We start from the raw sequence: 18098 nt of genomic DNA, 5'->3' as shown, positions 1-18098 counted from the left end.
TTGTTGAACTTGATTAGGCTCACCTTCTTGGTAGCCACGTCACAGTCTCCTGAAAGTATTTGGCTTCAGAAGTCAGAGGAACACCTAAAACTACACAGGAACTCGAGGTCTTTTTGTGGACCTTGTTGCTACACTGTTTAACAGATTCCTCTCAAAGTGCTCTCTGACAGAAAGGACACACATGTCATGCATGCAGTTGTTCTTCTGAGGACCTTCAGAGGGCAGCAGCTTATACTGGGAGCACATGCAGCACCATGAGCTCCTGACAATGAAGGGGTCACAGCAGTGAGCAGCTCACTAAGACTGTTCAGGAAACAATCAGCTGTGGAATAATTACATACACTGCAAGCAAAAGGGAACAAGAGTTGGAGAAAGAGTTCAAAGACCAGGACGAAGCACCTCCCAAAGACACATACCCAAGGAAGAACTGCAGTGGAGGAGAAGTCAGGGTGGCAAACGTACCAAAACAGCTCTCCAGAGAAGCATGGCAGGTTGCTGTGAACACCAGGTATCTCCAGACCACAGAAGCCACTGCACATGCACTGAGCAGGCTCTGCAGATGGTCTCTGCCCAAGGGGCCAGTAAGGAGACTGGCCATCTCTGGAGTTCAGGGACAGCTCTGGAGGAAACTACAAACTTCACCAGCCACAGAAACACCCATGGGCGGGGTGGTTTCCCAGCTTCACCTGAGCTCTCAGAAGGTAGGACAGGGGTCAAGTATGATGCTGAGGCTAGTTGCAACAGGAAGTTGAGACTAGCACAGTATTAAGGTAGCCCTAGGTGCCTTGACACTGACCTTTAATCAGAGCACATCCACATATCAGAAAGAGGCCTCCCACATTCACACCTCTTCTAAGCAGCATCTTAGAAGATTTAACATGAACTTGTCTCCCTTGCTTTTTTGCTGTCCCTGTTAAGATGAAACTACTGTTCCTCCAGCAGCTATGGGGTGTCACTTGTACCAAAAATAATACTTCTGTTCTGGGTCAGGTCCCACAGCATTATAGCAGTGAGGGCAGCCACTGCCCAGCACTGCATTTTCCAAAGCTGTAGAGCCATGCCCAGAAGTGCTGAACAGTAACTACAACTACAAGCACATTTGTGAAACACAACTGGGACGAGACTCAAAAAGTACAAAGGCAAAGTCACCCACATGAAACCTAAGCACATATTCACACCTTGCACGTGTTGGGTATCTGAAAAGACTCTTCCAACACTCCACCTGCATCACAGGGCACAGCTCAGATCCCCACACAAAGCAGCAGCACAGTCTCTTCTTAGAAGGTATGCTGTGACTGGCCATGCAGACCCTACAAGAAACCCAGGATCCCACCTCTCTATACATATATTTACCAGCATGGACAACTCCAAGCTGGACAGATAGCAAGGAAAAATCTCCCCTTAAGGGAAGCAGACTCAAAAGAGACTATCACCACTGCTAGGCAGCAAGCAAAACAATCACATGAGCTAGCCACACGGGTAATGAAGACTGTCCTGCTACTGCTGCCTCCCAGTAGGAATCCATAGCTATGTTCTAGTCCTGTGCCACATACCATTTCTACCACCTTAAGCCACACATCAGGTGACACAGATTACATGAGTGCAGGGTAAGCCAGCAGGAACTGCAGCAAGGTTTCAGTGAAAAGGGCAGATGTTCCCCTCTCAAGCCGTGCTGTCTAGAACACCTCGGAAAGGAACCTGGAACAGAGGACTGATGATTCCCTTATGTTGCAAGTGAAAGCAAACTGGATTTTGGATCCTCTCAGTATTAAGAGACTTCATGTGGTATCTTCCTGTGCTTCCTGCTGTGGATCAACAGCTTCCCATGGAACAATGTGGTGTTAACATCAGCTTTGAGCCCAGTTATTACCAGTTTCGAGCCCTGCAATCAGATGAGGATCTTGTGATGTGCTGCTTCTTCACACAAATCATGATGGTCTTATCTCTCCAAAGATGGGATGGAACAGCCAGACCACAGCAGGGCCAACACACTTCTCCCCAACATGCAGGTATGGACAACTCAGCTGCCCGCAAAGCCTCATGTTCCTCAGCTGCTAGAAACTGCTCCCAGCAAGAGGCCTCCTAGCCACACTAGCAATAAGAGAACACATCAGCAGCCTTGCCATTCACAAGTGCCTGAGCAGCCATGCAGCTCTGCCAAGCCCCTGTATGCAGTTGTAGCTGAGGAGCCAGTTATGTTTCAGTCCCACAGACCACTGTCTCAGAGCAAAGGGAAGGCATGCCCTTTCCTGCCTATCGCCTTACGTTGGTAAGGCCCATGCCATCCAGCTCTGCTCTTTGGCCCTTGGACAGTGCTATCTCAGCAGCAGGGCCAGGTGGTCACCAGCAGCGAATGCTGCCTGCTGGTCCAAGCAAGGGAGTCACCAAGCATCTCAACCGGTTCTCATCTGTGTCATTCCTTTCCAACTTCAAGGATCTCTGCAGTTAGCCTTACAAGAAAGGTCTCTCCTACCTTCCGTGGGTTTGCAGGTCCACAGCAACATGCTCATGACATGAACTTACTGAGTGATTCCTGCTATAAGACAGCCTCTCAGACCCTGCAACAGTGTCTGCAAGAAGGCCTGGGAGGGCAGCAGGAAACAACCTGGCACAGCTGCAGCTACTGTCAGCATATCCCCCTTGTCACCTGGGTGTGACAGAATGGGGAGGAGAAATAGCCTGTTCCCCTTCCACCCAACACTACCCAGCGGCAAGCGCCAGAAGCTGTGGTCATGAAAATCTCTCAGCAAAACACCACAGAGCACTAGAGAGGTGGGACACAGACTTTGGCAGCCACAAGGGAACTGCCATTTGCAGTCTCACTGTGGGGCTTCACTACACGATGCTGGGTGGAGCAACAAGACCAGTCAGCACCCAGACAAAGTCTGTCACTGGGAAGACATCCTGCCAAGGCAAGTAATACAGATCTGCCATAGCAGGACAGATGCTCAACACAGAAGGAGAAATCAAAGATCCTTAAGTGCAACCCTGAGAGCATGGATGTGCTTTGCTATGTGTGGCAAGGTTTTGGTAGCGGGGGAGGTTACAGGGGTGGCTTCTGTGAGAAGCTGCTGGAAGCTTCCCCAGTATCCAACAGAGCTCTACCAGCCAGCTCCAAGACGGACGCGCTGCCAGCCATGGCTGAGCCCATCAGCGATAGTGGTAGCACCTCTGAGATAACATATTTAAGAAGGAAAAAAAAGTTGCTGGGAGAGACAGAAACAGCAGCTGGAGAGAGGAGTGAGAACATGTAAGAGAAAACAACCCTGCAGGCCCCCAGGTCAGTGAAGAAGATGCGGGAGGAGGTGCTCCAGGCGCCAGAGCAGAGATTCCCCTGCAGCCCGTGGAGAAGACCATGGTGAGGCAGGCTGTCCCCCTGCAGCCCAGGGAGGTGGAGCAGATATCCACCTGCAGCCTGGGGAGGACCCCACGCCAGAAAAGGTGGGCGCCCAAAGGAAGCTGTGATTCCATGGGAAGCTCGCGCTGGAGCAGGTTCCTGGCAGGACCTGCGGATCTGTGGAGAGAGGAGCCCACGGAGCACGTTTTCTGGCAGGACTTGTGACCCCATGGGGGACCCATGCTGGAGCAGTGTGCTCCTGAAGGACTGCATGCCGTGGAAAGGACCCATGCTGGAGCAGTTTGTGAAGAACTGCAGCCCATGGGAAGGACCCATGTTGGAGAAGTTCATGGAAGACTGTCTCCCCTGGGAGGAACCCCACGCTGGAATAGGGGAAGAGTGTGAGGAGTCCTGCCTTTGAGGAGGAAAGAGTGGCAGAGACGAGATATGATGAACTGATTGTAACGCCCATTGCCCATCCCCCTGCGCCGCTGGAGGGGGTAGGTAGAGAATCCGGGAGTGAAGTTGTGCCTGGGAAGAAGGGAGGGGTGGAGGGAAGGTGTTTTGAGATTTGGTTTTATTTCTCATTACCCTACTCTGGTTGATTTGTAATAAATTGAGTTAACTTTCCCCAAACTGAGTCTGTTTTGCCCGTGACGGTAATTGGTAAGTGACCGCTCCCTGTCCTTATCTCGACCCACGAGCCCTTTGTTATATTTTCTCTCCTCTGTCCAGCTGAGGAGGGGGGAGTGATAGAATGGCTTTGGTGGGCCCCTGACATCCAGCCAGGGTCAACCCACCACACTATGACTTCAGTAAATGGAGGGGCAGGGCAGGTGTGAGAAAACAAACCCAGAGAAACTGCACACAGATAGCACCTCACCCCAGACTGGGAAATGGGGCAGAAACAAGCTCTGTCACCTTCAGGACTTCTCTCAGTCAAACTGAGATGTGAATGCTCAGCCACTCTCACAGGCAAGGGCTGGCACTGCTGCTGGAACAGTGCCACTGAGTCTGTGCCGCCTACCTACAAGGCTGGTGTGAGCCCAGTATGGCTGGGGCTGTTGCTTACACCTCCACTCATGTGCACACTGTTTTGAGGTCAGGACCTCCCGGCTCAAAGTGGCTTTCCTTCCTGCAGTTCCCAAAACACAAGATACTACAGTGGCTCTGGGGGCATAAAATATGCCCAGCAGCAAGGACATCAGCCATGGATCTTGCCAGTCCTGCTTCAAACAGTCAAGTTGAAACAAATTAATCCAGTCACATGGGCCACTCCACAACCTTGCATTAAAACAGAGTATGATCCTCTTCTCCATGAACCCTCCTTCCAGTATGTGCCCAAGCTAATGGGACAGCATTTGGATCCTTTGCAACAGCATATGATATTTTCTCTTCCAGAAATACCTGGGCCAAAGCACACTTCGCCTATAGCTTATCCTCCTGAGTAGAGCAGGAACAGACAACAGAAACAAAAGCAGGAAAACACTGTTACCTGAAAGGAACTCAGGGGAACCTGCCAGAGAGGAACAAAGATGACAACACAAGATAGAGCCCACTCCATTGCAAGAGCCAGAATCCGGCTGACATCTATCTAATTTTATTTCCAGCATTACAAAGCTTCAAGTACTACAGAACACCTTCTGGCCTTCTAGCAACTAACCTGGAGACAGCTGTAAGTACTCTTTTTGCTCTGCCTGTCCCAGGACAAAGGATATTTGCCTTTCAGGGAAGTGCCACTTCAAAAAATCCAACTCATCAACATACACAAAAAAGGGAAGGCATGCGAACATCTGCTCCCACATCTCTCTGTCACAGCAGGATGGTTTGGCCTTTCTCTCCTCTGAGCAGCAGCCTCCTCAACAAAACAGGAGAAGAGCTGCTGACGTGTTTCTCCACTGCAGCTCCACTCAGCTCGCTCAGGAGCAGAAGAACAGGGGTTAGCTCAGTCCACGCTCATGTCGTTAGGAGCTGTGGGGCAGGCAGAGAGGTCCATCCTGAGTCACCTCGCGCCTGCTGGGGCCCCAGCCTCATTCCCCTCACCTGCCGCACGCAGCACATCTCTCTTCCCTGGCCTTTACCTCCAAACCCTCCACTGCTCACACGGCCACTGCCAGCTCCTCCAGCTTCCTCGCTGCTCCTGCCGCTGCTCTCCTCTTGCCCACCTCAGCTTCACATCCTCTGGCTCCTGCCACCATCACCACCGCCTCTTAACTCCTCCAAACTTCTGCCTGGGTACACCCAAACAGCTGCTGCTACGGCCACAGCCCCACTGCCCACAGACACAAGGAGTGTCTCCTGCCCTCGAGAGGAGCCCTGCCCCAGAGCAAAACCCTAGCAGATCCACCCAGCAGCCCCAAGGCTGTCTGTCTCCCTCCCTGCAGCACCTGCCCACTCCACCAGTACCAGCATGCCAGGCAACTTCCCAAAAAAGCACAACCAGCAGAGCACTGCCATAGCAAACAGCCCTCTGCGGAGCAGCATAAAAGGTTACGAGGCAGTGCTAGCAGCCATCGGTAAAACGCTACGCTCTCAGGCACAAAAGCTGAAGTGGCTGCTGCTCTCACGAGTGCTCTGAGCGCATCCCCATCTCCCGCTCTGGCACCCAGAGCCCTGACGCACACAGGACTCATGCAGGCAACGGGCACGACACGCCTGCTTTCCGTGGGTCTTCCAGAAAGAGCAGGCACCACGGCAGGATTAAGCTGTCACTCTGCTCCGTGCCACTTCACAGCTACGCCACCGCGGAAGCGGCACACCGCTACCATTTCCATTCAATGCAAGGCTGACTTCTAACCCAGCCTGGTGACCTGCACAGGATTACCACCACAATCACAGCTCCACCGGACTTAGTGCAGCCACAATGAGCAAACAGCAAACACTTTCTCCTCACCATCAGCTGATGGCCCAGGGTGGCCAAAAAAACACAGAAAGAGAAATGATGGGGCAGCAGTTGCCTAAGCCACCTGGATTAGAGAGGCTCAAAGGGGGCTGAAAACCAGCAGGTACCGCTGACCCAGCAAAAACGCAGCTCCAGCCCCCACCTCAGTTCACCCAAACACGGTCGGGCAGCTGCTGGGTCCGAGCATGCCGAGAAGGGCCACAAACACTAACGCTGCAATGGAGAGGTCAGGCAAGAGGCGAAGAGCAGCCACCTGCAGACAACCGTGACCCTGAACGCGCAGCATCGCCTGTCACCTACACACAAACCTCCTTCAGCTTTCTATCACGCTGCCCACAACGGCTCCCTCCTGAGCCTGGGAAACAGCGACATCCGCACGCACACATTTGGCCACATTTCTCCCCAGAAGACACAGGAGCAGGCCAAGAGCACAGGGTAGCTACGGCAGCATCCAGAAAGGCTCCCTCCTGGGTACCAACCCACATTCAAACTTCACCTTCCGCAAGGGCGGGCGCTTAGATTCCCACGTCCCTAAAAGCACTGCTGGCACGGCAGCACCCAAGGGTCCACCACACTTCATTTCGCCTCGCTCACACACACACACACACACACACACACTGACCTGTTTACCACCGTGACGTGCCTCTGCATGGGAATTTCTTTAGGTGGTCCACTCCCAGTGGCTGGAGGCAAGGCAGGCCGGGCACTCTCCATACTGGGTTTCACCACTCCACACGCCACTCCTCTGCCTCGTGGCGGGCGAGGAACAGGCCTCTTGCTGCCTTCTTCTGGCATGCTCAAAGACCTGGGCTGCCGCAAAGTTCCTTTGGGCTTTCCTAAAGAGTTTGCAGATGGAGCCGTGAGTAGCACTCTCCTCCACCCAACCCAAAGAGACTTCAAGCACAGCAGATAACTCCCTCCGGGGAGTCCATACTTTTCCAAAAGACAGTTACGAAGGATGTTCTCGGCCACAGGCGTGGGTCTCTTTGCTACAGCATCGTGGCTCACACCCAAGGACTCACAAACCACAATCTCCACTGCCGTGCTGCAGCAGAGAAAGAAACAGGTGACCCTGTCTCTCCTTACACTCTCAGAAAAGCCTTGCACCTGTGACGTGCCACAACAGGTCACATCTCAGGGGGAACCCATGGTCAGGCTGCTCTTTACCACCCAACGGCGGCAGCAGCAGCTCCCAGAGGCATAGCACATGCGGCCTAACTCCACCTCCTCGGCCACCTCCTGCACCACCGCCCAAACAGTTTCTTCTTCTCTACCCTAGCTTGCAAGCTCCCTCCTCCCTAACTCCCACCACACGGCAGAGGTTGCCAAATAACAACTGCAGAGGAACACACCACACTGGCCTTCGGGCCACCCTGGGGTAAACAAGCTCTTGGTCACTTTGCTCTTTACTTGCTGGCTGCACCACACCCATTTCGGCAGGCTCAAACACTTCCGAGGGGTATCACCGTGCAAGACAGTGAATCAACGTGCGTTGACAATCATTGTCGTTTAATTGGGCTATAAGTCACCAGTTCAGCTTCCCGACTAGAAGGCAGACTGTGGGCATGGTCGCAGGAGAGCAAGAAGCAGCAAACTCTTCATTACAGACAAGAACAGGGGAACACAAACAAACTGCAAGACCCGCTGTTGCTCCAAGTTGCCAACTCGCAAGCAGATGGGCCTTACCTGGGCCTGATCCTGGGATACCCACTGACAGCAACACAACAACAGCACGGCAGTGAGGGACACCTGACCCACGGGCTCTAGGAAAATACTGCTGCAGCAGCTTACGCAAAAAGGCGCATGGGTACCAAGAAGAGCCCCTGCGCTTCAAGAACGTCGTGGCACCAGGGCACTTGCAGCAGCAACAGGAGCTGCTGAAACAACCACAGATAATGCTGCAGGGACTCCTTCTCGCTGTGAGGGCATGGCTCATCCCTGCCACTCCACAACGGGCTGAGCTCAGCCTCAAAGAACGAGCAGGCTCGTCGCCACACTTCTCGCCCGCACCTCAACCGCGGTTCTCACAGAACCACGGGCAGGTGGAAGGGAAACCAAGCGTCCTCCAAGAACTCTTCTTTCAAGATCATTCACATCTCACGTACATGCTCGAGAAGGGCTTCCTCGCTGACCAGGGCTTGCAAGCACAAGCACCCTTGTCAACAACACTCTCCGCTCCCAGGAACTCTTCACTGGGACCACGCAGCTCCTGGCCGTTAGTGACACAGCCTCACGGCCAAGACTTTGGCTCCAGCAGCTGCACAGTTCCTTCACAAAGGCAGGCCCTCCACGGTTGCCTGGGGCTTACCTGCTAACGTGACTGGAGACGTGTTCTTCAGCCTCATCTGGCAGTTCACTTGACGTCCCATTTTCCTCTTGGAACTCCTCTGCCGGGCCACCAGTTGAGCAATTGGCACAGTCTCGCTGCAAGCAACAGCATGGCAAATGACCTTGTTGGAGCAGGAAGAGGACAGAGGGGAAAACTGTCAGTGAGGCCCAAGCTCATCCACAGCCCTCAGAAGGACTTGCAACCATTTCCATGCCTCTAACTGCTGGGTCACGTGTGCCTGCAGGCCGTTCAGCAAAGGCTTCAGCAGCAGACACAGACCTCGGAGACCTCCCTCTCCTTTCGCAGTGCACCTCAGAAATCAGCAAAGCAGACAGACAGAGCCTCTCCATCACCTTCCCACATTAGGTTGGGGCCCGCCAAGAAACAGCCTGGTTTCTCACTCCCATCCTGCAGGCTGACCATCTCGCTTTACAACGCTAGGAAGCCACGGGAAGGGCTTCTAGCCTGCCCTCCCTCCCTCCTGCCAAGGCTCACCAGGGGCTCTGGCACCGCTCTGACCCTGCAGAGCCAGGCTGCCTTTGCCCCGCTTACCAAAGAAACAGCACGGCCATCCTGGGGGCACAGATAGCCCTGCAGGCACCGGGCTGGCCCCCAACAACGGCCCAGCCTTGGGAAGCCCATGGCCACCTCCCTGGCCTCCTTAATGGCCTCTTGCCTCAACCTCCCCTTGCCATGTCTCAGCAATGCTGCCACAGACCAACCCTTGAATGGATGCAGGAACCCTGCTTCAGCAAGCCCCCAAACCACATGCCTAGCGTGCACTTTGCCTCGCAGAGGAGGTGCAAGCCCAAATCTTTGGGCCATTCAACTGCTAACAGCCTGCAAAGGCAGCTGGACCAGTACTCTGCCAGGGCTCCACGAGGACACAGGTGGCCACCCAAAAAGCCCCGAGTGAAAAACGGGAGTCTGTGGTCTCAGGGGCTCTCTCCATGGGTCTCAGCCACGCTCGGTGGCGGTGGTACAGGCTGAGAAAGGGGCCCTCATGCACAGCACTGCTACCTTCATAACCATGGCCCCCAACAAGCATGGGGCTTGACAGTTCAGCACAGGAAAAGCTCAGTGACTTGGCCAGCACCTCCGACATTTAGCAAACAGCAGCTCCAGAGAGGAATTTTTCTCACAAGCGAGGCAGGGCAACCAAAGCAGAAAAACAACCAAAGCAGAAAAACAGAGTGCCAAGAGAAAAAAGCAAGCAACTGCTAAGCAGCAACAGCTTGCTCGACAGCTCTCCTCAGTCTCTCAGGCTGACCCTAACAGCCCAGGGAAATACGAGCAAGGAATGACAATGCTAGGAACAAGGCAACACTCCTGGCCTCCCAGCAGCCCACTCCAGCTTGTCCTTACTCTCCTATTCCTCCTCCACTGCACACCCAGCATCCACACCAGGCTGGCCCCAACACACAGAAATTGGAGGGAGGGCCTCTCCTTCTGAGGGACAGCTCTCCCACCCGAGGAGCTCCTGCTAGAAATCAGACAGTGTACCTGCCGCACAGTCAACACCTATGCCAAAAGCGTACCATCAGCCTCACCACTGCAGTGGTTAAATGCCAGGAATCACAGAAAAATTGAGGCTGGAAAACGTCTCTATAGACCACCTCATACACCATCTCTGCTCAGAGCAGCATCAAGTAGACCTAGCTGCTAATCAAGGGGTGGAATATCTTTAAAGATGGAGACTTTTCAACCCCTCTGGACAGCTTGGTTCCAGTGTTTAGCCACCCTCGCTGTAAAAGAAGTGGGGGGGTTAATGTTTAAATGGAATTACCTGTATTTCACTTTGCTCCTGTTGTCTCTTGTCTGTTCACTGGATACCACTGAGAACTGGAGATGGAGTCTGGCTCCATGCTTTTTTATGCCCTCCAATAGGTATTAATACACATGGGTAAGATCCCCCTGAGCTTTCTTTTCTCTAGTACGAACACTCTCAGCTCTTTGAGCCCTTCATCAAAGATGTTCCAGTCCCTTCATCCTCTTCACAGCCATGCACTGAACCTGCTTCAGTGTCCATGTCTCTCTTGTTCTGGGGAGCATGGGACTGAACACAGGTTCCCAGATGTGGTCTCACTAGGGCTGACTAGAGGGGAATAATCACCTCCATCAGCATGCTGGCAACACTCTACCTAATGCAACCCAGGATGTTGCTGGTCTCCTTTGCTGCAATGGCACATTGCTGACGTGAACTTCATGTCCACCAGAACCCCCAGGAATTTATCTGCCAAGCTACTTTCTAGATGGTCAGCCCTGAGACTGTACAGGTGCATGGTGTTATTCCTCTCCAGGTGCAGGACTTGGCATTTCCCTGCACTGAACTTCATAGGATCCCTGTTGTTGCATTTCTCCAGCTTGTTGAGGTCCCTCTGAATGGTAGCACACCCACCTGCTCTATCAGTCCCTCCTATCCTCTATAGACTTGCTGAGGATGATCTCTGTCCCATCATCTAGGTTATTCATGAACATGATAGACAACATTTCCCCAGCATCGACCCCTGGGGCACACCACTAGTGACTAGTCTCCCGCTGGGTTTTGTGCCACTGTTATGGGACAGACTGTCAAAAGCCTTACTAAAATTCAGATAAACTACATCTAATGCTCTCCCCTCATTCACCCAACCAGTCATCTCATTTTGGAAGAGTATCAGTTTGGCCACATACAATTTTCACTTCATAAATCCATACTGACTACTCCTACCTGCCTTCTTGTCTTTCACATGTCTGGAACAGCTTTCCAAGATTAGTTGCTCAATCACCTTCCCAGAGATCGAGGTCAGGCTGATCAGCCTGTGGTTCCTCAGATTCTCCTTCCCATCCTTCCTGACAGTAAGGGTGGTACTTGCTTTCTTCCAGTCCTCAGGAATCTCCCCAAAACCACCATGACCTTTCCAAGATGATCGAGAGTGGTCTTGCAACAACATCAGCCAGCTCCCTCAGCGCCCATGGATGCATTGCGACAGACCTGTGGACTTGTGCATCTCCAGTTCGTTTAAATGCTCCCTAGCCTAAACCTCCCCCACTGAGAGTAAGTCTTCCTTGCCCTGCGCTTTCCCACTGGTCTTAGGAGCTGATGGCTGGTCTTACCAGTAAAGACCAAGGCAAAGGGGGCAATCAGTGCCTCTGCCTTCTCCATGTCCTTTAAGACCAGGTCCCCATTCCCATTCACAGGGCAGACTCCCATTCTCCCTAGTCATCCTTTTGCTGATGATGTACCTATAGAAACCTTTCTTGTTGCCCTTCATGTCCCTTGCCAGAATCAGCTCCGTATGGGCTTTAGCTTTCCTAAGCCCATCCCTGCATGTTTGGACGGTGTCTCTATATTCCTTCCACCTCACCCAATTCTGCTTCTGCCTCTTGTGCGTGTGCTTTTAATGGTGGAGTTAAGTCAGGAGCTCCTTGCTCATCCATGGGTGCCTCCTGCAAGCTTGCTTTTAAAATAGTCACTTCAATAAGAGAAAAGCTTTGTCATACAGTAGACAGTACCAGACTGAGTCTTAACTCATCTTTGTGAAAGGTGAACCTGAAATCCTTAACTCTTCACCCTTTCAGAGATGTCTGTGCAACAACCTGTGCTGCATGACTTGGGCATGGATTTGATAAGGCTTTAGTGAAATGAAACACAGCAAAAGGTTGTAGTTCTTAATTTGCTGTACCTTCTTTTAAGGACTTTCTTTGGAAGGATGCTTTGAGAACTGGCAGTGCTTTGGGAGCTGTTCTGAAGGTGATGGCACTCTGTCTTGGTTTTCAAGTTGCTGAACTGATCAATAATAAATGCAGTCTTTCTTAAGCCCATGCATGCTTGTTTGGGCAGCGTATCCATATTCCTCCCAGTTTGCTTCTCCCTGCTCCCACCTGATGCACGCTTCCGTTTTATGGTTGAGCTCTGTCAGGAGCTCCTTGTTCATCCATGCATGTCTCCTGTCACCTTTGGGTTTTTTTCCCCGATTGTTGGGATGGACCATTCTTGAAATTGGAGAAGATTCCTGAAGAGGCCAAAGTCTGCTCTCCTGAAGTCCTGGCTGGTCGATACCACTATTTGCTTTATTCGCCTCCTTTCAGGCTCCCAAACACCAGCAGCTTGTGGTCACTGCAGCCAGGGCTGTCCCCAGCCTTTACGCCACTAACCAGTTCTTCCTTGTTTGTAAGAATTGGGTCCAGCAGACCATCTTGGTGCATCACCTCATCACTTTTGTCAGGAAGTTGTCATCAGCACACCCCAGAAACCTCCTGGATTGCTCATGCTTGGCTGTCTTGTCCCTCCAGCAGGTATGGCAGTGGCTCAAGTCCTCTGTGAGGAGCAGGGCCTGCAAAGGTGAGGCTTCTTGCAGTCGTCAGAAGAAGGCACCACCTGCTTTATCTACCACTTCTTCCCAGTGAGGGCATTTGTAACAGACAGCCACTATAACGTCGCCCATACACTGGTCTGCCAACTACCCATAAGCTCTCGCTGTCTCATCCTCTATCCCAAGGCAGAGCTCCAAGTGTCCCCACTGCTCTCACACTTGGAGTGGCTCACAGAAGCTGACCCTCCTTGCCATTCCAGCCCATCACTTCTCAATAGCCTGTGTCCATCCGCAGCAGCACGCCAGCTGTGTGAGCTGTCACAACAGCTCTCCATGACTGCAGTGAGATCACAGCCCTGAACTGCATGCAGAACTCCTCTTTCTCCTGGTTGTGCCCCATGTTGTGGGCAGTCATGTACAGGCATTTCAGAGAGGTGCTCGGCTGTGCCCATTTCCAGAGAAGGGTACCTCGTACCCTTTCATCATACTCCTGGCTAACAAGCATTTCCATGTTTATGTGGATGCATGCAGGATGGACCACCTTGAGCCCTGCTCTGTTCTCAAGGTCTCAACATAAAAGACTTTTTGTTCATACGTGGTTTATAATAGTTTCATAAATGCACATTTTCGTATCTCTAGTATATTTCAGGTTTTTCCTGTCACTAATGTTGTAAGTTATTTTCAGCATTTTCTTCCCTTGTTTTCATATCATAGTGACTTTAAGTTTAGCATAAATGATGGTTTGAGTTAGAATGAATTCAGATGTAAAAAAAGATAGGGTGGATGAATTCACTTGCAGCAAAGCAAAGCAGTATTCAAATTCCTTTTTTTGGAGGGGCCTAGTTATTCAAGCAGAAGTCAAAGTTTCCTTAGAGGAAGGTGCAACCATATACTGCCTGTAATTGAACATGAAGCGAAGCAAAGCAGCGTTTCTTGAAATGACACAACCACCTGTTGCAGATGCATAGTATTTCAATTTGAGTCCCTTGCAGTGTTTTCTGTATACTGAATGTAATCCTCATCCTGTGTGGAAACTGGAGAACATACCTATCGTGTGAAGGAATAATTGTCAGCGTTCATCTTGCCTATTCAAGAAGGCTAAATTAGTGCTCAGTACTAAGAGGAACAGGAGACAATTTATATCATTGCCTTTCCAACACAACCAGTCTGTTCAGCATCAGTTACCCAGGCAATACTCATCTCACACAAATTCTTTGATTTAAGGAGCATATAACAGGTAGCACCCTGAGATCAATTTATATTATTTACTGCCCACTTCATAGGACTCCCTGGTGAATGTATTTTTTGTGGAATGTCTTGGACAGCTGCCCTAGCAGTACAGAAAGTCCTTTTAGGACTACCTAGCCTGCAGCCAGGATCATCAGCTGCTAGCAGATCTCTGTGTGAGTGTGTCTTGCTTTCCTGCCCCACTGTCCCCAAAGGGATTAAAGGAAGACACAAGGGTCTTGGCAGCCTTTCTGGAGGTCAGAGTTCTCCCTGAGCCAGGAATAGAGACTGGTTGACTGCATGCTCTTGCAGCAGGCTTGTGTGGACTCTGACCTATGGTCTCAGCTCATACTGGAGGTCAAATATTCTGGAGAGGCATGAATGAAGAGAAAAGCATTATACTGAAGTACTGACCAGGCCCTGTATCAGGAAAGCATGCAGGAACAATCCCAGGTGGTTACCAGCCCACACCAGTGCATAACAACACTTGCCACCCCCTGCTCAATGTCTGCCCAGGGGACACTCTGGACAGTGGCAACAGAAAGGTCATAAAACAGCAACGTGAGCTCAGTCTTTATGTCTCTCCTGCCTCCCAGGTGTTTGCAGGGTGCTTCCTCTCAGTTGCTTCAGTCATGCAGAGTGGGCACTCCTAAACCAAAGCAAGTCCTGCTCAGCTAAGACCCCTGTTCCATAGCTTTCTCATTTTCCACCTCCTAAAGCTGCATTTCACTCTCTCCTTACAGCTGCCACAGAGAAGGCACCACCTCTAGTGCTATCCAAGACCCCACAAGGCTCTCAGCACACGCTGTGTTAGAGGATAAGCAAGGCTCTCAAGGGAATGGGAGGATACCAGATTATACCCTGCAAAGCCCTAGTTACAAATACATGGCTATCTGCCAGAGCCACCATGAGGAAGCATTAAATTGGAGCATGAGATGAGTCCTGCCCCCGAAGAGGATGAAGCAGCAGAGACAATGTGTGATGAACTGATCATAACCCCCATTCCCCATCCACCTGCACCACTGCTGGGGTAGGCAGAGAATCCAGTAGTGAAGCGGTGCCCAGAAAGAAGGGAGGGGGGTGGAAGGAAGGTGTTTTGAGATTTAGTTTTATTTCTCACTACCCTGCTCTGGTTGATTTGTAATAAACTAAGTCAATTTGCCCCAAGCTGAGTCTGCTCTGCCCATGACGGTAATTGGTTGAGTGATCTCTCCCTGTCCTTATCTCGACCCACGAGCCCTTTGTTCTATTTTCTCTCCCCTGTCCAGCTGAGGCAGGGGGAGTGATAGAACAGTTTTGGTGGGCACCTGACATCCAGCCAGGGTCAACCCACCACAGTCTTTTTGGTGCCAAAACTTGGGAATGTGAGGAATTCGAGATAAAGATAGTAACTGAGAGAAGTAACAGGCAAAACATGGACTGAACACAGCTAGAGCGTGAAGAGCTGCATGCCTGTGGGGAATTTTTGTTGATGTAATTGTGGTGAAGGGACAAGGGGTGGATTGTGCATAAATTGTCCACTTTTTGTTGGTATTGCGATGATACTATTTTGATTTTGGTGTGGGGCATTCTTTTTTGTTGATGTGAGTGAAGTTTGTGAAAACTGAAGATTTTGTGTGATTAATATAGATTTTAATGATAATTCTTAAATATGTGATGCACAGAGGCGAGGGGTGGAATGTATTGGCTTTGTGTGGCAAGGTTTTGGTAGTGGCAGGGTTACAGGGGTGGCTTCTGTGAGAAGCTGCTGGAAGCTTCCCCTGTATCTGACAGAGCCAATACCTGCCGGCTCTAAGACAGACCCACTGACAGCCAAGGCTGAGCCCATCAGCAATAGTGGTAGCGCCTCTGTGATAACATATTTAAGAAGGAAAAAAAAGTTGCTGGGACAGACAGAAACAGCAGCCGGAGAGAGGAGTGAGAACATGTAAGACAAACAACCCTGCCGACACCAAGGTTGGCGAAGAAGATGCGGGAGGAGGTGCTCCAGGTGCCAGAGCAGAGATTCCCCTGCAGACCATGGAGCTTTTGCCCAGAACGGTTTTGGTGGGCACCTGGTGTTCAGCCAGGGTCAACCCACCACAGAGCATGACAAATGTTCCCAGAGGTACCTGCATTCATGTTAACTGATGGAGCTGCAGCTGATGCAGGCTAGGAGCAAGCGAAAAAGAATCCCAGACTTGGATACCTGCAGCAAAAGGGCAAATTCTCACAGTTGTAAAAATGCAGCAAGGGAACCTCTTGCTTAAAAACAGCCACATTTCCAGGTATCAGCACAAAACTCAGGATGCCTCTTGTCACACTCTACACAGCTAACCAGGAAGACCTAGTTCTGAGTTCCCAGATGCCAACCTGAGCTCTCTTCCACCTTCTCCTTGACCTCTGTGCTGGCTCCTTGCCACTTGCTCACTTACTAAGCCGAGGTATTGCAACTCTTTTATCAAGGCACCTCATTTGCATGGGCTCTTCCTCACCTTGGCAAGTCTTCACAGTCCTGCAGCACTGCAACTCATGACAAACCAGAGTGCTAAGCCTAAAGCAAGCACTGTCAGGCTTATAAGCAACAGCACCCAGAACAGTTTTATTGTAGGAAAAAAATGATGCTAAACCCCACCCTGAAGAGATGACCAAGACACACACATGAGTTAGCCTTCTTCAAGGTCCCAGGACAGCCCACCAATATCTGCCCCCTGCCCTGAGTTAGAAATGCTGAGACAGGGACCAGAGGTCTAGTCATACAAACCGTCTTTCCAGCCAGAAGTCCCATTTCCAGGAAAATGCCCTGCAACCTTCCACCTTTTGCAAACAGAACTTCCCAGGCTGCATGCAGAGGCAGGAAAATAAGGGGCACTTGGTCTATGCCACAGTTCCCACTTCTCCCAGCATTAGTGCACCACATGCATGCTACAGTACTTTTCTCAGAAATCTGTGGCACAGGCAGAGGTGTTGTGGTTTAACCCCAGCCAGCAACTAAGCACCACACAGCTGCTCCCTCACTTCCCCCCGACCCAGTGGGATGGGGGAGAGAATCAGAAAAAAAAAAAAGTAAAACTCATGGGTTGAGATAGGAACAGTTTAACAGAACAGAAAAGAAGAACCTAATAACAATAATAGTAACCAATAATAAAATGACAATAATAATAATAATAAAGGAATTGGAATATACAAAACAAGTGATGCACAATGCAGTTGCTCAACACTTGCCAACCAATGTCCAGTCAGTTCCCAAGCAGCGATCCACCCCGAGGCCAACTTCCCCCAATTTACATACTGGGCATGATGTCACATGGTATGGAATATCCCTTTGGCCAGTTTGGGTCAGATGTCCTGGCTGCGTCCCCTGCCGCCCAGTTTCTTGTGCTCCTCCAGCCTTCTTGCAGGCTGGACATGAGAAGCTGAAAACTCCTTAACTTCGTCTAAACATTACTTAGCAACAACTGAAAACATCAGTGTTATCAACATTCTTCTCATACCAAATCCAATATATAACACTATATCAGCTCCAGCTACTAGGAAGAAAATTAGCTCTATCCTAGCTGAAACCAGGACAAGAGGTAAAGTTATGAACCATGCACAATTTACAAACACAAAAGCCATTTCTGAACTGTGACTGATTCTTACCTCTCCTATTTTGTTCCCTTCCATTCTGACCACTCCTGGGATGCTCTCCAAGTAGCCTTCCAGTGTGCCATGTCCTAGGTGCCTGAAGGGAATCCACTCACCGGTCAGGGATTTGTATTCACCCTGAAGCTCTGACAAAGGTATGCCATTTTTAAAGGGATGAAGAACAGCTCGCAGTGTTTTTGCAATAAGTTCAGGCTCCTGCATCTTCACCTATACCCACCTCACCCCAAAAGGAAAAAAAAAACAAAAAACCAAAAAGGCATTTTTACATACACAGGCTAAAAGTACCAGCTTTTACTATTCAACCTCCCTCCCCAAACAAGCAAGGATTCAGCAGCTCAGTGGCTTATCTTTGGAGACTTCGATACTTCTGGGCACACTTGC

General features: G+C 50.8%; 1 protein-coding gene across 7 annotated transcripts in view; it reads right to left on the bottom strand.

The window, feature by feature from the left end:
• The window catches only part of TDRD7 (tudor domain containing 7), a 52808-nt gene that overhangs the window by 30879 nt on the left and 3831 nt on the right, over positions 1–18098 (bottom strand). For 5 of the 7 annotated variants that reach the window (XR_011323278.1, XM_069776563.1, XM_069776564.1 and 2 more), the window contains exons 2-4: positions 17712–17924; positions 8548–8689; positions 6862–7075 (exon numbers count right to left, since the gene is read on the bottom strand). Coding sequence is in view for 6 of the 7 variants with exons in the window: in XM_069776563.1 (XP_069632664.1) it covers positions 6862–7075; positions 8548–8689; positions 17712–17924 (569 nt within the window). In the remaining variant the exon portion in view is untranslated. Of the gene's footprint in view, positions 1–6861; positions 7076–8547; positions 8690–17711; positions 17935–18098 lie in introns of all 7 variants that reach the window. The other 2 variants (XM_069776566.1, XM_069776565.1) reach the window with 1 other exon arrangement.

The sequence above is a fragment of the Haliaeetus albicilla genome, chromosome Z, assembly GCF_947461875.1.
Source record: "Haliaeetus albicilla chromosome Z, bHalAlb1.1, whole genome shotgun sequence".
Taxonomy (NCBI): Eukaryota; Metazoa; Chordata; class Aves; order Accipitriformes; family Accipitridae; genus Haliaeetus; species Haliaeetus albicilla.
The sequence above is the reverse complement of the archived record's forward strand: the minus strand, read 5'-3'. Positions and strand labels throughout refer to the sequence as shown.